Raw genomic sequence first — 18,802 nt, forward strand, 5'->3', positions numbered from 1 at the left:
AGCTGGTTCTTGGATGTATTATATAAAAATATAGTTGCCAGTGTTCTGTATGTGTCTGCATGTGTTTTGTACACACAAGCCAAGAGCTCTGAAAGACATTTGGCGGGCCAACCTCAAGTAGTGTCAACGAGTACACAACAGACAAGGCTAAGAGCCAAACATACAGATTGCCATGTACCCGAGCCAGTGAGCCTAGCTAGTTCCGTTTGCACTCTGTTGTCCACATGAAAATTGATACATACCCACCAAACTGTATTTGAGTCACAATTACCTCTTATATAAAAATTGGCTAGCTGGCTAGCCAACTAGCTGAGAGCTTTGATACCGATGGTAGCGGCTAGCCATGTTCGTAAGCACAACGCTTTTTTTTTTAATAAACTATATCTCTGTCGGCACCCATTCAAATAATTCTACAAACTCATACAGCAAGTTATGTTAACATAAAGCTAACACTGAACACTATTTTAACTTAACGAAATTCCACAAACAACTTTACTTAACTCTGATATGGTTTTTCTGACGCGTTTCAATGCGACCACACTTTATATCAAAAAGCTCCATTCATACTAATGTATTGGGAAAATGGTTTATTCGAACTGAGTTCCTCACAGTGAATTCATGAGCATTGCCCGTTCCAAAGTGGCTCCAAAACAAAGAAATGGAAATGAACCAGACAATATATGATTTGTGACAATGTCAGTTTAAGCCATTATAGACAACTTCCAGAACTGCAAAAGCTGTAGTTTATTATCAAACCAATGATACCATTTGAATTCGTGCATGAAATGGAAAGAATACAAATCAGCAATGTGCATGACAAACAAATATGTGACGACTTAGCTTCATTGATTGATTGATTGATTGATTGATAGATAGAACTTTATTTATCCCACAGTGCTGAAATTTTTTTGTCACAGCAGCGTACAAGAGCATGAGCTTTTGTTTGATTTTTCAAAAGTGAAGAAAGTACATTTAAATTTTAGTCATGATTACGCTGAATACGCGGACTTTTTTTTGCTGGCCCCTTGCACAGCAACGGCTTTATTGAAGACTATACATGCTAAACACGGAACATACAATACAAAGACAAAGTGAAGCTACTATAGAGACTTTGGAGATGCTAACGTCATTGTTTACTCCGTATTGTCTCCGTTTGACAAGCTAATGTGTCCAATGGGAATGTTTGACGTGTTTTTTTTTTTTTTTTTTTTTAAACAGTTATATGTGAGCAAGTTGGTGACTAGCTTCATCATTTAGATCGACAACAATGTGCATTGAAGACGTTTGCTGGTTAGCAATCATAGCTACATCACCTCTTTTTGTCGTTACAAAGCTTTATTTCTATTAATTTTTTTAAGGATTATTTTCAAAAAACATTTTTTGTATCTACAAATACTTGGTATGGTAACTTTAACATGCCCTGCCATTATATACTGTCATAATTGTTTTTAGATTTTCGTTAAGAATTATACTGCTACTTTCTTTCTTGTCAGCGATTGTGTGATTGTTGAGGATTATTTCAACTAACGTTGAGTACATTCATAAATGATGGAGGGCAGGTGGAAGTAAGTTTCTTATTCAAACAGGATGTCGGAGGCCACGCGCAAGCAGTTGGAGGTTTCAGGGGGCATGGCGTGGGCTGTGATGTTGTTGGCATCCAGGCGCAGATGCTTCAGGTGGGAATAATTGACGGTGGTGACGTATTTGCAGAAACTTGACAAATCAAACTCTGTGAGAAAAGGAGAGGATTTGGTTAAAAAATGTGATGTTAACACAATAAATTTGAAGGAAGACAATGAGCCAGTGCCCACTCACTGTTGATCTCATTAGCTTGGAGGTACAGTTGCTCCAGCTGTTCGTTGATATCAGGAATGCTCTGCAGCTTGTTGAAAGACAGGTCCAGCTCCAGCAGTGATGTTACGTTGAACGCACCCGCTGGGATTCCGGAGTCAACCAGCTTGTTGTGAGACACCCTCAGATAACGCAGACTCGGCACCTTACCCAGGTAGCCTGAGCTAATGCTGTCAATATCGTTGTAGTCAGCATATAGGATCTCCAGTGAGGCTGGCATACCAGCGGGCAGCTTCTTTAACTTGTTGTGGCTCACGTCAAGGGACAGCAGTCCCTTGGACCCTTTGAACGCGCCGGCGATGGCATCAGAGGTGAGCTCATTGTGTTGTACGTTGACAGAGGTCAGATTTTCCTTGTCGTTCAGGAGACCAGAAGGGAACTTTTTCAATTTGTTGTGCGTCAACTTGAGCTCTTCGAGAGCCTTGGAAGGAGGGACCACTGGCTCAGTGAGAAGGTTGTGGCTGAATAAGAGTTTCTCCAGGGCGGTCAGTTTGTCGATGGTACCTGCTGCAATCTTCCCGTTGGTGATCTGGTTGTTATCGAGGACCAGCCACCGCAGTTCGGAGGTGACGTTATCAAACACGCCAGACTTTATTTCTTCGATCTCGTTATTCTGGAGGTACAGGTACTTGATTCCTGAAGGAACCATCGGCACAGCTTTGAGCTTGCGGCTGTCACAATACATGGCGGTCGGGAAATTGACGGGACATTCGCACTCGCGGTCGCAGTTTGAGGTTGAGGGTCCTAAGAAGGCGGGTGACACATAGTCGTCGTCATACTGGCCTAGTGCCAGGCACACAAGCGCTGCCAACAGGTGTACACGGAGAAGAAACATGGCTTCTGCAAAAACAATGAGTAGCAGAGAAGATGTGAGGTGAAGATCAACAGAGCTTCAAGAACCAAAAAAATAAAATCAACCTAGGAGACTAATTCAACAGCACTGCCACACCCACTCCCCTGAAGCGTTATATAATCCTTGAAGAGTTCAAGACTGGGAAACCCAAAGAAGCAATTTAAACCCTCGACAACGAATCATCTATCACCTTCACATATTCCTGTGCCTACAGAGATAACGGCAGATGTAATGCAATTCAGATGTCCCAAAAATCCACAAAGGTGCCTGAGTGCTAAGTGCCTAGGGTCGTCATTTAGCACTTAGATCTACCATTAATGGCAGTCCTGCAGAGGATGGACAAGCACAATAATTTCAAACTTGGCCCTAAACCATTGCATTTCCAAAATTATCTCCATAAATGCAACAAGCTCAACCCTCGAGAATTCCTTGCTACCCTTTTGTTCCATGCTTTATCTTAATCGCTACACCAGTCCAGAGGAATTCAAAAGCTCACATCCGTAAAACAATCAAATGGGCAATCGATCAGTCACTCTGTCCCTGCAACATACTTGCTTACCTGCGCTCCTCTCACGGCGTACTGTCTGTGTTGGGTTAGAGGGCCAATGGTGGTAGAACACTATGGTGTTCAAAAAAAGTAGACGTCTCTGGAGAAAAACACAGGAGAGAAAGACAGAGGGGGAGGAGAGAGAGAGCGAGAAAGACAGAGGGGGGAGATGGAGAGACAAAGGGGAAAAAGGAGGAGGAGAGGAGGATGGTGGCTGGGAAATGGGAGGAGGAGAAGGTTTTTTTTTTTGCTATGGCAGTGATTGAGGAATTTTCCTGCAAATTCAGGCTGTAGGAAACCAAAAATGTCATAAGGATGGATGCAAGTGTCCAAAACCAACAACAGGTGCAACCAGATCCATGGGTGTCATCTTTTTTGGAAGCATCCTGGTGAAAGCTTTGGTAAATGTGGTTGTGTGCCAAGTAGATTAAGGAAAAATCTGAAAACCCAGAGTCTTATGAGTAGGAATAAATTCTCAGTTTTGGAAAGCCTGACAAAACGCTGCCACGAGACGGCCGGAAAAATCTTACATAAGATAGAAACTGCAATACCAAGTACTTTTAGAAGGTAACTAGAAGCAGATCGCATCCATCTCATGTTTCTTTTAATGTTTTTATACAAACACTGCATTCTTTCCTCTCAGCACATTTGGATTTGGAAGGCCAACAATTCTCCGACTAGACCACAGGTGTTAAACTCAAGGCCCGGGGGCCAGTTATGGCCTGCCACATCATTTTGCGTGGCCCACGAAGACAAATTGTGCATCAAATTCGTGTGTCATTACTAGAATTGCAAATTGTGTTCACTTTTAAGAATATCTGTTTTTTTTTAATATTTGACCAGTTTTTACTAGTCTGATTTGAAAACGAGTTATTTGTCAGTTTCTTTTGTAGCTTATACTGTATATAGTATGAGGTGCTCATACATTTATTTGGGTTGACAGTCATAATGGCCCTCCAAAAGAAACTATGACGGAATCTGGGGGATTTTACCTTCTTGGGGGAAAACTTTGGGGCACAGGAGGGAAGATGAGCCAAAGTCCTCCCCCATTTATTGGAGGACGTTCATCAACCTGTCAAAACACGGCAGGATGTCACGGCGGGTGCTTTTGATTGGTCGCACTCTGCTCTGTTGCTCCACCAGACGGAGAATCCAGTGCCCTGTCAGAGAGACTGATTACACACATGTTCTAAGCATTACCTCCACCAGCAAGATTAGGTTTCACCGCCATTTGGTAGACTTTGCGGACTTTGCATTGTACAGGTTGACACACTTTAGGATTATTTTGCTTTGGATGAGGTTTGTGTTCTACCAACTAGTTTGACATATAGGTTTCCATAACAACTAACTCAATTTGGGGAGTCTAACCTTGCCCAAGGCAGACAAAGTGGAAAATTAATGGATTGAGAACTGAAGTAACAATCCTGGGCAGACACTTCATTGAGAAAATGAAGATTTTTCTTGGAAATATACAAAAAAAAGGTTCAGGTATTTGGTACCAGCTGATGTGATTTGTCCTTTATGGTCAAAAATATTTTCAGTCCTTTTGATAACCTTTAGCATATGAACAAATGTTCAAGGTTGCATTTTTAGCTAATAGTGTTACGCTAATGCTAACCACAGAAAATATCCAATCACTAACAGCCACAAATCCATCTCCATTATTAATCTGGTTATTTCATTTCTGTGTGTGCGTTAGACCTGGCAATAATACAAATAGTTTTATGTAAATTTGTTTTATTGTTGTTGCACTGGGAAAATCATGAGTGCATTTGTGTAAACCCCACCCGTTAATTCTCTGTGTGTTTGCTTCCGCCCTTTTGCAAAAGTCGTTGGCCAATGAAGACAACTCTCTGCCTCTGATGAAATTCTTTGTGTAAATGTTACTGGCCCCAACACACATGCTCCGATGGGGCTGTTCACAGAGCCAGGCACACGCAGTATTAGCAAACACGGATATTCTGGGACGCCTTGGCACTGACACACTGAGTCCTCTAATAAACTCTCAGACAAGCAGTCAGACGCCACCTTCTGTCCCTGCCGTGCGGCCATGTGGTCACTGCAAGCCCTCGTGGTGCCACATGTGCTGCACAAGCCCAGAAGAGAACCTCCACTAGTGATAAGACTATTATTGGAGGGGTTGGTTTAGATCATTCTAATGGGATTTGGTGTCAGATTTTAACAATCGATGCCATGAATCGCTGACGCATCTGCTGGAGTTCAGGGTACATTTGAAACTGGCTGCGAGGATCAATTGAGTGCGTGACCAAAGCAAATGGAAAAATGATTTCTCCCACCCCTCACCCCCCTTTAGTCTACATGACACGTGAATGAAACTGACGTTGGAGCCACCCGCTGAATTATGGGTAATGAGCCTTGGGGAGGCAATTAGGCTTACAGGACTTGACGACAGACAAATTGAGTGTGTGTTTTTTTGTGTAGGCGTTTGTGTGCGAGTCAGAGAATAGCAGCAATGTTCCTAACATCCACATGGGGGCAACAGACTGATGCATGAGGAAACCTAGTCCACACCAAAATATTCCCCATCCCCAACATCTTCTGTGGTTTTTGTTTCAGGCTTCATTGAGTAAATATGTCAATACTCATTACTTATTTTTCAGTGATACAGAAAATGTGCGTCACACAATGAGAATATTTGTTTGGTATCAACAAAAAGGCCAAATGAGTCAATAGTGACAGATGCCATCTGGTGGCTGAGATTCACTTGGGGGGTATGTGGACCATCATTTCTGATTTGGTTTGTTATAAACCATTTTGAGCTGGTTTGATTCCACGCGTTGACATGCAAACCAATATAATAACAATATAAATACCTGAAATGGACTCCGCTCCTCCTGGCAACCCTTGCACCTTGTCATCGTCACCATCAGAAAGCACTTCTTGGTTTTCTACCATCTCTAGATGGAGCCACCATTCCAGGCTTGGTCCTCAAGTTGAAGTCCTGGAAAAGGTACGTTTGATCCCAGCAGCCTGTTTTTCAGGGCTACTGTTTTCACAGATGTTGCAGCAGAAGATCGATGTCGATTTTCAACCGCAAAGGGCTTATTTGAAGCTAAACGCTTTGTCTCACCCACTGTGTCCCGCTCCATTTCATTAACGTAAATATTCCCACAGTCTCTCGAGAGCTCTAAATCACAGAGGCCGAATGTGCTCCTTGTGTCAATATTTTTTTGTCTCGGACCATAAAAGTGGTCACGTAAAGTTAGGCGCTGCAAAGGTGGCGTTTCCTGCTCGCTAGTGGACCAGGATGTGGTATCATTCTGGAGTCCTTTTCTACGACCAACTTACCTCTTGGCTTTGTTTCCCAGGAAGTGTTTGATGACAATGCACAGTTTGTGTCATTACAACCATCGCAAAGGTTTTCCATGAGTATTTTTATTTTTTCAGGACACCTTTAGCGGGAGCTCCCTGCTCTGGAGATGTTCCTGATATATTAATTAAAAGCTTAAGCTATGATAAGTGCTTGTGCCTTTTGTATACCATGAGAGGTTTTATACAGTATTTATATACAGTGTCTATACATACATTTCCACACCAACTTAGGGGTGCTGCGGTGCACCCTCTTCTTGAAACAAACAAAGTAGGGGAAAGCATATTAGGAGGTGAATCCAGAATAAAAGCATGCATATCAATTTTTGGGCATGACATTTAAAACATATATGGTTTATTCTAAATTTCGAAAGAAATCTTGTTTCTCACTGGACAGCAAAAAACGGAAAAGGAGAGATGAGTTTTGAGCGTAAGGGAGTGATGGAAGTCACGCTTCTTCAACACAGAAATGACTGAAAACTTTCTCGGCTTTGCCGCCTGCTCCACAGGCCTCGTCTACAAAAAAAAAAAAAAGATAACTGTCCCGTAGGATGCACGTGACTATGCTACAGTATGAGTGTGAAAATATAATGCAGCTCTGCAGTGCGTGTTTTCTGCAAGCCGTTTTTACTGTCAACTGAAGCTGAGCTGATTAACGGTAAAATAAAAACAAAAATGTAATACAACAAAAATGTGCTTGAGGTCCATGATCACTATCAGGAGGGAGTTGGGTCAGAGTGATAACACACACACTTTCATACTCATTTACAAATGCACACTTCCTCTGTGGTGGTTGTGGTGGTGAAGAATAGCGAGTGTTGGGGAGAGAGCCCTCTCTACTTCTTCCTGTAGTTGCCCAGCTGGATGGCGGAGCGGTCAAAGACACAACGGAAGGTGATGGGCTGCACTTCCCAGTAGGGAACAGGATTGCTGAAGAGGCTGATGCCCGAATACATGGCCTTCTTTGTATTGAAGCCGGGAGGGCAGAAATCCTCTATTCCCACCACACCAATCTTGTTGGCATGGAGGTAGACCACCTGCGGGAAAGGAGTGAATTTAGGCCTTCAAATTTAATAATTAATTGACAAATAATCAATTAGCATATTAATAAACTATTTTAATAATTGAGTAATCATTTAGAATTGTCCAGATCCTCTAACAGTAATTATTTATTAACTTTTGTAGTCATTCATGAAAAAAAACTTATACTTTTTAATTTTGTTTGGTATGTTTAATGATTATTTAGTTGATTTTATTGATAAACAATACCTAATAAACAATAATGAATGGGAAATTTGTTTTGTAATACACTGATGCAGAGTAAAAAGGTTCAGATTAATCGATGCAATAATCGAATAATCTAGAAATATTCGATAGTGACAGCACTGATAGTACTCGAGTTAATTAATTACGGTGTACAACCATTGTTTCCAATTTATAATAATCACTCTAGATGACAAGCTAATTTGATCAGAATGCTACTCTGGAAACCAAGATGTACATGTAAACTACCAGGATAGTCAAGAAAACCGAGGCCAAGCAATCCAAATTTGCATTCCCTGAAAAAGAAAATGCTGACCAAGTTTCATGGCAATCAATTGAGTTATTTTCGCCAAATCCTAACCACTCCAAAATGTTGCTGCTTGAGCACATAACTCAATTAAAACTCACAGAGGTATTGAGACACGCACAATTATATAACAATAGTAAAATATAATGAGCAATCTCACAAAGTGGATGGTTGCGAAATATTCCGACTCATTTCCACTGAATCCCGCAAAGAAACAGTTTCTCACGAGAGCCAGCCATTTTGGGGTCTCGCAAATTCTTGCGCAAATGGGGTGAAACATGCCATGATTGTCTTTTCAGAACATGAAACGTTTTAAAAGAGAGAAAACACATTTGAAAAAAAATAAAAAAATAAAAAAAAACTGAATCCATGTGACGATGGTTTGCGGTGCGGCTTTGATCAGAACAAACAAGCCATGGGTCGTTGCTAATTAGCTGGAACCCAAGTCACAAGTCTAACCTGGATGTATTTGTGGTCGGGCAGGCCGGGGGGCACGATGGTCAGGGCGTTGTTGTCGAGATGGAGCTCCCGCAGGTGGGGGACGTTCACCATGGTGCCGTTCTCCACCAGGCTGATCTCATTATGGCTCAGACCCAGCCTGTCGGGAACAAGTGACATCAGCACTTATCTCATTGTATTATTATCGTACAGAAGTAGTAGCCAGTGAGAATATTAGAACATGGAAACAGTCTTCTTGCACTTGTCGCTGTCCCATTCCAATTTAAGTATGACAAAATGGAAAGTGAAACACATTCTACTGGTGCTGAAACAAAGCTCTCTTTGTTCATTCCCAATTTTCCACAGGTTATTTTATGTCCAAACCGATCATTTCGACAATCCCACAACTATCGCTTGCTTTGCCAATTTGTATTCAAGGAGATGAAGAGATTTGAAAAGGATGAGAAATCCCAAATCTATTGTAATGTCAATCTTGAAGGAAGTGAGGCCCAATTATAGACTACAAACTAAGAAGAAAGTCCATCAATTCTGGCAGACCAGATTGATGTGTAAACGAGAGAAACAAAACATTTCTAATACTTCGCCAGATGCTTGAGTCCCTTCATACTCTCAGCGGTGAGCTTGGAGATTTTGTTTCCATCCAGGTGAAGTTCTGAGAGTGAGCTCGGCAAACCTTTGCAGAAAAAAACAACACCGTGGAGACATCATTGCTGAAGCTGAAAAAAATGGTGTTAAATTAACAGAGTACCTTTGGGGATCTCCGTAATCTGAGTGTCCGCAATGCGAATATAGGAGACTCTCTTGAGGTCAGCGAAAGCGCCGGAATCAATCCCTGCGCTCTTCAGTGGGTTGGAACCCAGCTCTGGAATGAGAATTTAATCATGGGAAGTATGCGGACAATATGCATTCTCTGTGGAATACACAACGGACGTTTGCTGAATTTGATTTACCCATGACGATGACCTGGGACATTCCCTGGAAGGAGGCCTTCTTGATCTTAGTGATCTCATTCTCATGGATGCGTAGCTCCTGCAGACTCTTGGGCATGTTGGCTGGCATCTCCTTCAGATTATTCTTGGACAGGTAGAGGCGCTGCAGTTTGGTCAGTGGGTTGAGGGCCTTGGCGTGGATGCTGCTAATCTTGTTGTTCACCAAGATCAACGCCTGCGAATGGAAGAAAATTGGAAACTTCAACGAGTGCTCTGTTTCCAATCAGCACAATACTTCTGCATTGTAATTTGGAGGAATGACATAACCAGAGGACATGAATCAAGCCAGACCACAATGTTTTGCCAAGCCTATAACCATGTGTTCACACATCATAAAAAAATATTTTCCAAGGCAGGTACCGCCCTGCACCATCCGACTCAATGTTTGGTCTTGTAAACACAAAATAAGCTAGTTTAAGTCCTTCCAGAATTCTGACATTTACATATCAAGTTTCTAAAAAATATTGTATTCCTCCAAGGTCATTGTAAACTTTTCCATGACATACAGGGAGTTTATCAGTCGTCAGCACAAAGAGGGGGAGGGGGGTTGTCTTCTGCTGTTCCATGCTCGTGTAAACAGACAAGAGACGATGCGAGGAATGTGACACATTCAGACAGAAGAACCAGATCTCAGAAATTGGCACGTGAATTGTTTCCGTGCACCTGGCGGCTGAGGGAGTGGCGGTACCAGAGGATTTGCCACTTTCATTGGAACTGGTGAATTCGTTAGTCGGTAGGTGTGTGGAAACCGAAAGACAGATCCGAGCTCCCTTACATGTAGCCCTTTGAGGTTCTTGAAGTCGTTCTCCTTAATCTCAGTGATCTTGTTATTCTGCAGGTCGAGAAGGGTGGTGTCATCTGGGATGTCCTTGGGAACCTCCTTCAGACCTGGAAAAAAAAGATCCGGACACACCAAGTAAAATAACTCAAAATGTTACTACATTTGAATGCTCACCAGGATTCAAAATTCTTACATCCCTCAATCACTTTTTAGATCATTTTTTTGAGTCCACAGAAGGTCCAAAAGGCTCAGTCCCAAGTGACCAAATAACATTCAATGTTCTGCGAGGCACACATGGCAGGAAATGAAACTGGAAACAAATTTCCTGAGCGACATACCTGCATGCCAACCTCAGGTTTTAGCATCACATGACCCGGGCCGCCTCGCAAAACCGACACCTGCGCTCAAGACGAGAGATGTTTTGAAGGAGAGGCATCTGGCGGTTACAGAGTTTTGCCATCTGTGGCAACACGCAACGGGTTCATTTCCATTTGAGGGGTGAATAAACTGTTAATGTTTTCCAGGTCTGGTTTGAGGTTTGAGCTCCTCAGCCCATTCTAACAGATTTATTTCACATTAAACTTAAAAAATATTGCCGTAAAACAAAGGGTGTGGCCCAACTGGATACACCGTAGTAAACTTTACGCAACACTTGAAATCTGGCGGCCAATATTGTGTCGAGTATGACAAATCAGTAGGCGATTGACGTCCAGGAAATGGATAAGAGAAGTACTGTAAGACTCGCCCCCGTAGTTTTCCATCATCATGAATCACACCGCTTGATAGCGAAGCCGTTTGAATCACTTCCAATACGTTAAGCAGATTTTCTCACCAAGTCTGTGACAGTGGATCACGACAATGTGCAGTTTCTGATTGATGAGTATTTGGTCGGGTACAAACTGTGCACTCAGCAAACAATGGGTCTGGATTGTTTGACATTAAACAATCAAATCCATGTCCTGAAAGTTGAAACCCTGCCAAAGCTTGGTTTTTGCTTCTAATCAACCCAGGCGGGAGGCAAATTAGCTCCTGGGAGTTAGCTTGTTCACCTACCAGAAAGCATGCTAGCTCCTGTGTGTTAGCCTGTTTACCTGTTGGTTGATTAGAAGTAATTGTGGCTAAAGCAAAACTGGCAGGGTTTCTGGACCTGGCTCTAACACCTCTGCATTAAATGAAAAAATAAGAAGTTAACAATTTGAATAATTTCCTTGTCAAGATAGTGACAAGATCTGGAATTTGTTACTCAAAAAATGTACCACAGGGATGGGTTGATTGCAGACTGGAAATCTTTCTATAGCATGTACGAGACAACATAAGGACCTTTAACTTGAGTGGCCCCGCCCCCAGGAAACCACTTGCGTCATTCCACTAATTTTACTCATAATGAAAGTCACCTGTCACCCTTGTGTTTGGTGTACCACTTTTAACAGTCACATGTTTCTAATCAACGTACACGGACGAAGCCTCCTGGTGGCTCTCCACTTCATGTTATTACCATCGCCATGACAACAGCCACAGTGTTTTCCTAACCCTTGCTAAGTGTCGTTTGAACCCAGTTGGGTACTGCTACCATGGACTTCATACATAATGTTTATGTTGAGTATGTCGGTCGCCTGTGTGGCTTTAAAGAATCTAGCCATGGAGTACTGATGCAATGGAAGACTGTTTGCCCATTATCAGAACATCTCAGTAAAGATAGTCGTTCTGCACTGGGTGTTTTACGATCACCCACCCAGTTTTTCCATGACTCTTCGCTTTACCCTGAAAGCGGAAGGAGCGATTTTTCTTGTATATGCTGTACGTCAGCTTAGACAAACATGCAAGATAACGTTGGGGTAAACTGTTGTGACTGGGGAGTGTGAATGTGGTCTTTAAGTGGTCTCTTCGAAGAACATTTGGACTTCATTAACATTGGACTGTTCATCCATTCCAGGCCTATCAGTAACACAATTTCCTCTCATCGGATTTAGACTGTGAAATGCTGCTGTTTAAGAACTGAAAATCTCTTGCGGTGTCGGGTGGATGGATCAATAACCCCAACACCAGGAAATTTTACCCAACCTAGTGGTCTTACCGAGGTCGGAACACTGGACCACACGCAGGTGGCACTGGCAGCGGAATGGGCACTTGGATCCTAAGGGCATCGTCAAGGATTCATCCACGTCTGTGGGCTCCTCGGGCAAAGCCGAGCCGGGTTCATCCTCCATCATGAAGTCTAGGAAGCCAGACTGGCGGAAGGGAAGCGCCCAGCAGGCAGTGACCAAGAGTAGAGAGAGACAGGCCGACCTCATGGTGCTGCTCGTGGAGTGGAACCTGCAGAAGAAGGGACAAATGTCAATGGATTTCTTCACCTTGGAAATGAAATTGGATTATACTGTAGTTGTCCAGTAAATAAAACAGGTGAAGGGAGATGATGATGGGGATGTTGAAGCTTAAAGCTTGGTTGTCATTGGACAAACTCGACCTGCTTGTCACTCAGAGGAGCAGACAAGATGTGTCATGAAGACTTTTTGTGATGGAAATTATTTCGACTGAAGATTTTTTTATCTACTGTTTATTTGTGATGTCATTCATTCTATTCATTTTTATACAAGACAATTAAATATGGTTTTCAATATGTGGGGTGCGAACCGATTCAAGGACAGTTTTTTTTAACGATTTTATTTGATAAACATTACATATATGAAACATAAGAAGTTGATTAATTTATTCAGCACAGTAGTTGTGATTATTTTAACATTTAAAGCAATTCCATGATGAAGACAACTTTTGTTGTCACAGAGTGATTAAAAATCGATAGTAGATACAATCACGCATTTACGGCTGTTTTGATTTTTTGTTCGATTGGCAAACTGAATAAACCGCCCCTGTGAATTTAAATAAAATTTCATTCGGATTCAGCCTTGTTTATTTTGATTGAGGTATTTATATGGAGCCTTTTCATTCCGTTTGGGCATTCGGTATCATTCAAAGCAGAATACATGTGAACCCGGCAAGTGACTAAAAATTCCAATACATGCATGAACAAAGTTTGTTAAATGCTCTCCAGTCAATATGATTGGTGATCTTATATAACAAGACTTTGATGTGATGAATATGACCCCAAGGGGATTATAACATGATTTACGAATATGACATAATGAATCATATTGCAGTAAAAAACGACATGATGAAATGTCATACTTTCTTAATTAAAAATGTTAGATAGTAAGACTTTATGGTATATTTTGTGCTATACTATGATTTTCACCAACAATCAATAATGCATAGTTATGCAATAATTGGCTTATCTAAAATTGTAACAATTCGTCCAACAATACAACTGATGAGGAAATAAAAATGTAAATTGTTTTCGACTGCCATTTTTTACAATTTTCCTGTTTCCAACCGCAACATACACTCGCTGACCTTTCGCAACGCAGTGACCCGCCAGTCTTCCTTCCATGCTTTGTAGTCTCTCTAAGCTCCCTAATGAAAGGGCACACATGAGCCACATGTGACTAACAAATGATTTGGGGCAAGCGGAATGCAGAAACCGAGCCGTTTGCCACCGATTGACTGTTTATGCGCTTGTATAATCCGACGGCATCTTTACGGCGCTTGAAAGTGTGGATTTTGTCAATTCGAGATGAGGTTACGTGGGGCCGCAGGGATGACAGTTTGACCCAAGCCATAATGATAACCCATGTCCGGCAAAAATGCCGCAATCCCAGTCTTCAACCACTTCCATAAAACTGTAAAGGACCAGCATTAGATTAGTAATCTTTTTAAAGAAAAGCCACATAGGTTTAAATTGCTTTGCTTGCTTGCCTTGTTTTCTAATGTTAGTTTCAACAAAGGCTTCTTGTCTGTGCTTCAAGAGATCCAGAGTACATGTTGTTCCACTTTCCTCACAGGCTGAGTCATCTTGGCCATGTCAAGCGCTCTTATCTCAAAAGAAGTACATATTCAGCAGAAAAACTAAAGACATCTTGTCTGCACACATGGTGGGCCAAGTTCTCTGCAAATGCCTTTAGGTTGTTTGTTTAGGGTGAGGTACTTCATTGGAAATGTTCATTGTTGGGATTGGACGCACATCTGGCAGCACTCCGAACATTTCTGCAGATGCGCGTGGAATAACAGCTTTCACCGTTAATTAGTCAACCGTGTCTATCGCTTCTGACCCGTGACGTCCGCGTACGCCCGTCCACCATTTTGTCCCCGTAAAGATTTCGTCACCCTTCTCCCAGACAGCCAGTTTTCCATTGCAGCTAATCCCGACTGTAAAACAAGAGTGCTGCAGGATCTGACACTTGGTTCGTTTATCTTTTTAGGCCACGCACCATTTCCCCCAAAAATCCACAGAGCTATTTTGTTTGATGTTTCTGTTTGATTTGATAAAACATGGTGTGTTTTTCAGCAGGGGAGTGTGGGGTGCGTCAACTGTTAGGATGTTGGTCAAAATGTCCTCTTTATATTTTCATTGATCTCAAGTTCAACTAGCTTTTTCAAATCATGCTTTTTCTTTGTGTGTAGGGTGGGGCAACCAAGTTCAAAAACAGAAATGGTGCATCCCCTCCCAAGAAAACAGCGTGAAAAGGGTTACTTAACAATTTTATTGATATAAAACATTGTTTAGTTTGTTCCAATTATTTTTCTTGGTTTTATGAAATGATAATATTTGAACGCGCACCTCCGCACATCTGATTCCCCCAAAAACTGTATTCATTGGCAGTAGCTCAGTTTATTTAGGTTTGTGTGGCTAGACATGAGGCCTTTATTGATTTATTGGCTTCGTAACTCCACACACTGCAGATGTTGTAATTTGATACCCCCCACCCCCATAAACATTTCCTAAAAAATGAGCGAAGGGGTGCACCAATTTGGTCACGATTTTGAAGCGGATACTTAACACTCCCAATCATATAGAACTTTTAAACGATTGTTTTTGGTTTTACTGATAAATATCTGGCACCATCTAACCTAATAACATAGATGGCGCACCACCTCGGAAAACTTGCACTTTTAAAACTCAACATTGCACTCTGATGCACCCCACTGGAAGGTGTGCACCCACCCCCAAGGATTACAGTCTGGGAATCCCATTTTTTTGGTCCGCTGCCTTTTATGTGTTCCAAATTGTACTGTGTGATGGCGGTGCACCGGATTACAAAGTGTAACGGCGGACACACATTTCTATGGTGTTTTTTTTTGCCTACAAGCAATCCTGCAAAAAATTAGGGAGGGGTGTGCCATCTCTGTCAGGATGGCTTCAAATGTATCAAAACAGGCTGGCAGGATTCATAATATCACAAAGTTAAACTTTGTGAAGCAGCATGTGGCTTATCATTATTTTTTAAGGTCACTCTACCTTTAGGTTAAGTGCAACCATGATACTCAGCCGACCTTGAATGCTGCATTTTGCATTTGCACTGTATAATGCCTCCTCTTTCTTGCCTTGAATGAGCTAGAACAACATGAAACGACCTGCTAGATTCGCGACTGCTCGGTCTTGTGGAGAAACCGCTGATTGCAGGACACGTGTCAAAACGTGCCGCAACACGCCTCCACCCCAAACACTTCTTATCGGGATCTCAAAGAAAAATTTTGTTTTCTCCCCCTCTTTAAAAAAAAAAAACTGTTTATGTTTTGTCTCTCATCCAGTGAGCAAGGATATTTTCACAGAGATGATTGCTGATCATTTTTCACGGCATTCCTTTTTAAATAGGGTTGTAATATTTCCCAGCTGTGGCTTTATGTGTGTACGTGTGTGTGTGGCAGGTACTGCAGGGACTTACCATCGGGAGGATTTAGCTTTTTCTAAACATGCTTTTTGGTTGAGTCATCACAAGTTCTAAAATGTCCACCTAATCTTTCAAGTGGTTAGCTATTAGCTAAGCCCAAACCATACTGTGTTATGCATCCCCTTAAAAAGCCCCACTTCAAAACTGGCACTGCCCCTCAATCCTATATGTAACTAAAAAAATCCAACAGCCAGTTTAAAAGCATCGTAAAAGATTCCTTTTCTGGCTTAAAAAAAAACATTATACTACATTACCGTATTTTCTGCACTATAAGCCGCACCTAAAAACCTCAAATTTTCTCAAAAGCCGACAGTGCGCCTTATAAGCAGGTGCGCCTTATATATGGACCAATATTGAGTCACTACAGCAGGTGTGTCCAAAGTCTGGCCTGTGGGCCAAATGTATATCTTATATATGGACAAAGTTTTAAAATGGGCCATTCATTGAAGGGGCGCCTTATAATCCGGTGCGCCTTATACGTATATGGACACATTTTTAAAATGGGCCATTCATTGAAGCTGCGCCTTATAATCCGGTGCGCCTTATAGTGCGGAAAATACGGTATTTGATATAGATCCAACACAAAGTACATACAGAGCCAGTATCGGCGATACTGGTACCAAAAGGGATTTTCTTGATACTCAATGTAAACTTTTGTCTTCAGGGTGCTTCTGAGGTATTAAAAACTTATATTAATTCAATCCTGAGTACATGAAAGACTATCACCGATATCAATATAATTTTTTTTATGATTAAGGGGTGATAAAACTAAGCCATTATCTTAAGGATACTGCATGATTTGGTATCATTACCATAAGAAGTAAATCCCAATATTGTTTTGAATAGATAAGGTCAACACATCATCAATTGGTGAAATCAGAGTGAATTTAAACTGGTATCGATCAATACCAATGTTCAGGTACCTGGGGTGGGGATGTTTCTGAATTTGGCATCTATACTGGAAATGATCTATATGTTCTACATAATTGATATTTTAACGTGACTAACAAACTGAGGCGTCCTCCAAGTCAGTCCCATCCCCCTTTCATGGCAGAAAACGTGGCCCCGGCACTCCTAATGAATCCCAGACAGGAAGCAGAGCTGGCTCACGTGATTTTCCACTTCATTCACTTTTGTGTCATTTACCCAGTTTACATTCGACTTTTCACAAGACTGAAGGAGGCCATACTGTCCTTGCGTTGATGCTGTTCCCAAGGTCATGGGACATTTAAAACACATGTGTCCCTTTTAACCCCCACTTCCAAGCCTCAAGCCTCCTCATCCTCCTCCCACATGGTTGTGATGAAAGTTTCTGGAAATGTTCCCGACGACGGATTTCTGACCTATCAGGGATTTCACGAGAGAACATGTGCAAACACTCAAGAGTAGCTAAACAAGACTCCCCTTATAGGACAATAGATTGAACAATTATTGGGATTTTGTTTCGACCATGTTTCTGCCCCCACCCAATTCCATCCACCCGTCGCTTTTGGTATGTTCCTCTTCTCTGTTTGATCCTCCTAAGCAGAAAGACATGTGCAACTCACATTGTTCCTTAACTTTTGGATTCCAGATGGAAAAGAAGAGCCCAAGATCTCATCTGCAAAAACCTTCCATTCACTAGTCTGCTTTAAATGTTAAACATCTGCTTGGCTCCATGCTGATTGTCCTCCAAGCCCAGATTTTCATCACTTTTGTCTGGTTTTTTTTTCCTCCACTGCAGCTGAGTCCTATTAGTTATTTTGCTGCTGGCATAGAGGATGTAATGAGTTAGCTTAGCCCTCGCAATGATAGAGGATGGAAGCTGTACAATTACAGAATTGATGGCAGGTACAAGTTTTTTTTTTCTCATCAAAGCCTTTAAACTGGCCCTGGAGCAATTTGGCTTCAACAGAGAAGCAGTGCGTTGGAGGAGCTTTTTTTTTTTGACAGATAAGAGGTTTGCTGGTGGAAAAACAAGCCATTATTAATATTAATGGAGTGAATCATCAGTGAGAAATGCTTTTCCTCATTTATGCAGCAAATCCAAACATTTTTCCAACACTAATGACAACAGGCGCCCTTCCCCCGGAGTCCAGTTCTCTCTGTGTAAACACAGAAAAATTAGTTTTTCAAGTCGTCGACACCCAGGAATGCAGGAGGTTCCACACGGGCTCCATCTAAACAATCAATCGGCCAAGTGTCAAAACAGTCCACTTGGCTACGAGAAAGGATGAATTGGATGGAATAATAGGCCAAAAGGGGGGAGAGTGAGGGGCCAGCATCAACAGGCACCTACCACACCCCCTTTACCCGTCCGTGCCTGAGTAGAATTTCAAGTGGGATTCAGAAAACCTTGCAAAGACATTGACGAAAACTCGACATAAAATAACATCATCTAAAAAACCTTCCGATTACTTTTCAACACTTTCCCCCCCCACAATTCCCATCATTCTCCCTAAAAAGTAAAAAGGATGCCACAACCAACCTGTTCCCGGGAGAAGCAGAAGGTAAAGAGCAGAGGCTGGAACTCCCCGGAAAAAAAAAAAATCCAGGCGAGTTCGTTTTTTCGGGGGTGGGGGGATGAGACAGCAAAAAAGCGGCTGCTCGGGCCTTTGGGGTAATTGGACTCGGGAGCGATCGACAGCGGAGATCAAGCA

General features: G+C 42.0%; 2 protein-coding genes across 2 annotated transcripts; both read right to left on the reverse strand.

Annotated features, from left to right (window-relative positions):
- Window positions 1–572: 572 nt before the first annotated feature.
- On the reverse strand, window positions 573–3,425 carry lum (lumican). Its single transcript, XM_061268498.1, has 3 exons — window positions 3,264–3,425; window positions 1,816–2,691; window positions 573–1,729 (listed from the first exon to the last, which is right to left on the reverse strand). The coding sequence occupies exons 2-3, from the start codon at window positions 2,684–2,686 to the stop codon at window positions 1,575–1,577; spliced, it is 1,026 nt and encodes a 341-aa protein (XP_061124482.1). The 5' UTR covers window positions 2,687–2,691; window positions 3,264–3,425; the 3' UTR covers window positions 573–1,574.
- Window positions 3,426–6,631: 3,206 nt separating this feature from the next.
- Window positions 6,632–18,785, reverse strand: dcn (decorin). Its single transcript, XM_061268497.1, has 8 exons — window positions 18,631–18,785; window positions 12,455–12,693; window positions 10,375–10,487; window positions 9,561–9,774; window positions 9,359–9,472; window positions 9,190–9,283; window positions 8,611–8,749; window positions 6,632–7,618 (listed from the first exon to the last, which is right to left on the reverse strand). Exons 2-8 carry the CDS (start codon window positions 12,669–12,671, stop codon window positions 7,418–7,420), a joined length of 1,092 nt encoding a protein of 363 aa, XP_061124481.1. The 5' UTR covers window positions 12,672–12,693; window positions 18,631–18,785; the 3' UTR covers window positions 6,632–7,417.
- Window positions 18,786–18,802: the final 17 nt, after the last annotated feature.

The sequence above is a fragment of the Syngnathus typhle genome, linkage group LG21 (assembly GCF_033458585.1).
Source record: "Syngnathus typhle isolate RoL2023-S1 ecotype Sweden linkage group LG21, RoL_Styp_1.0, whole genome shotgun sequence".
Taxonomy (NCBI): domain Eukaryota; kingdom Metazoa; phylum Chordata; class Actinopteri; order Syngnathiformes; family Syngnathidae; genus Syngnathus; species Syngnathus typhle.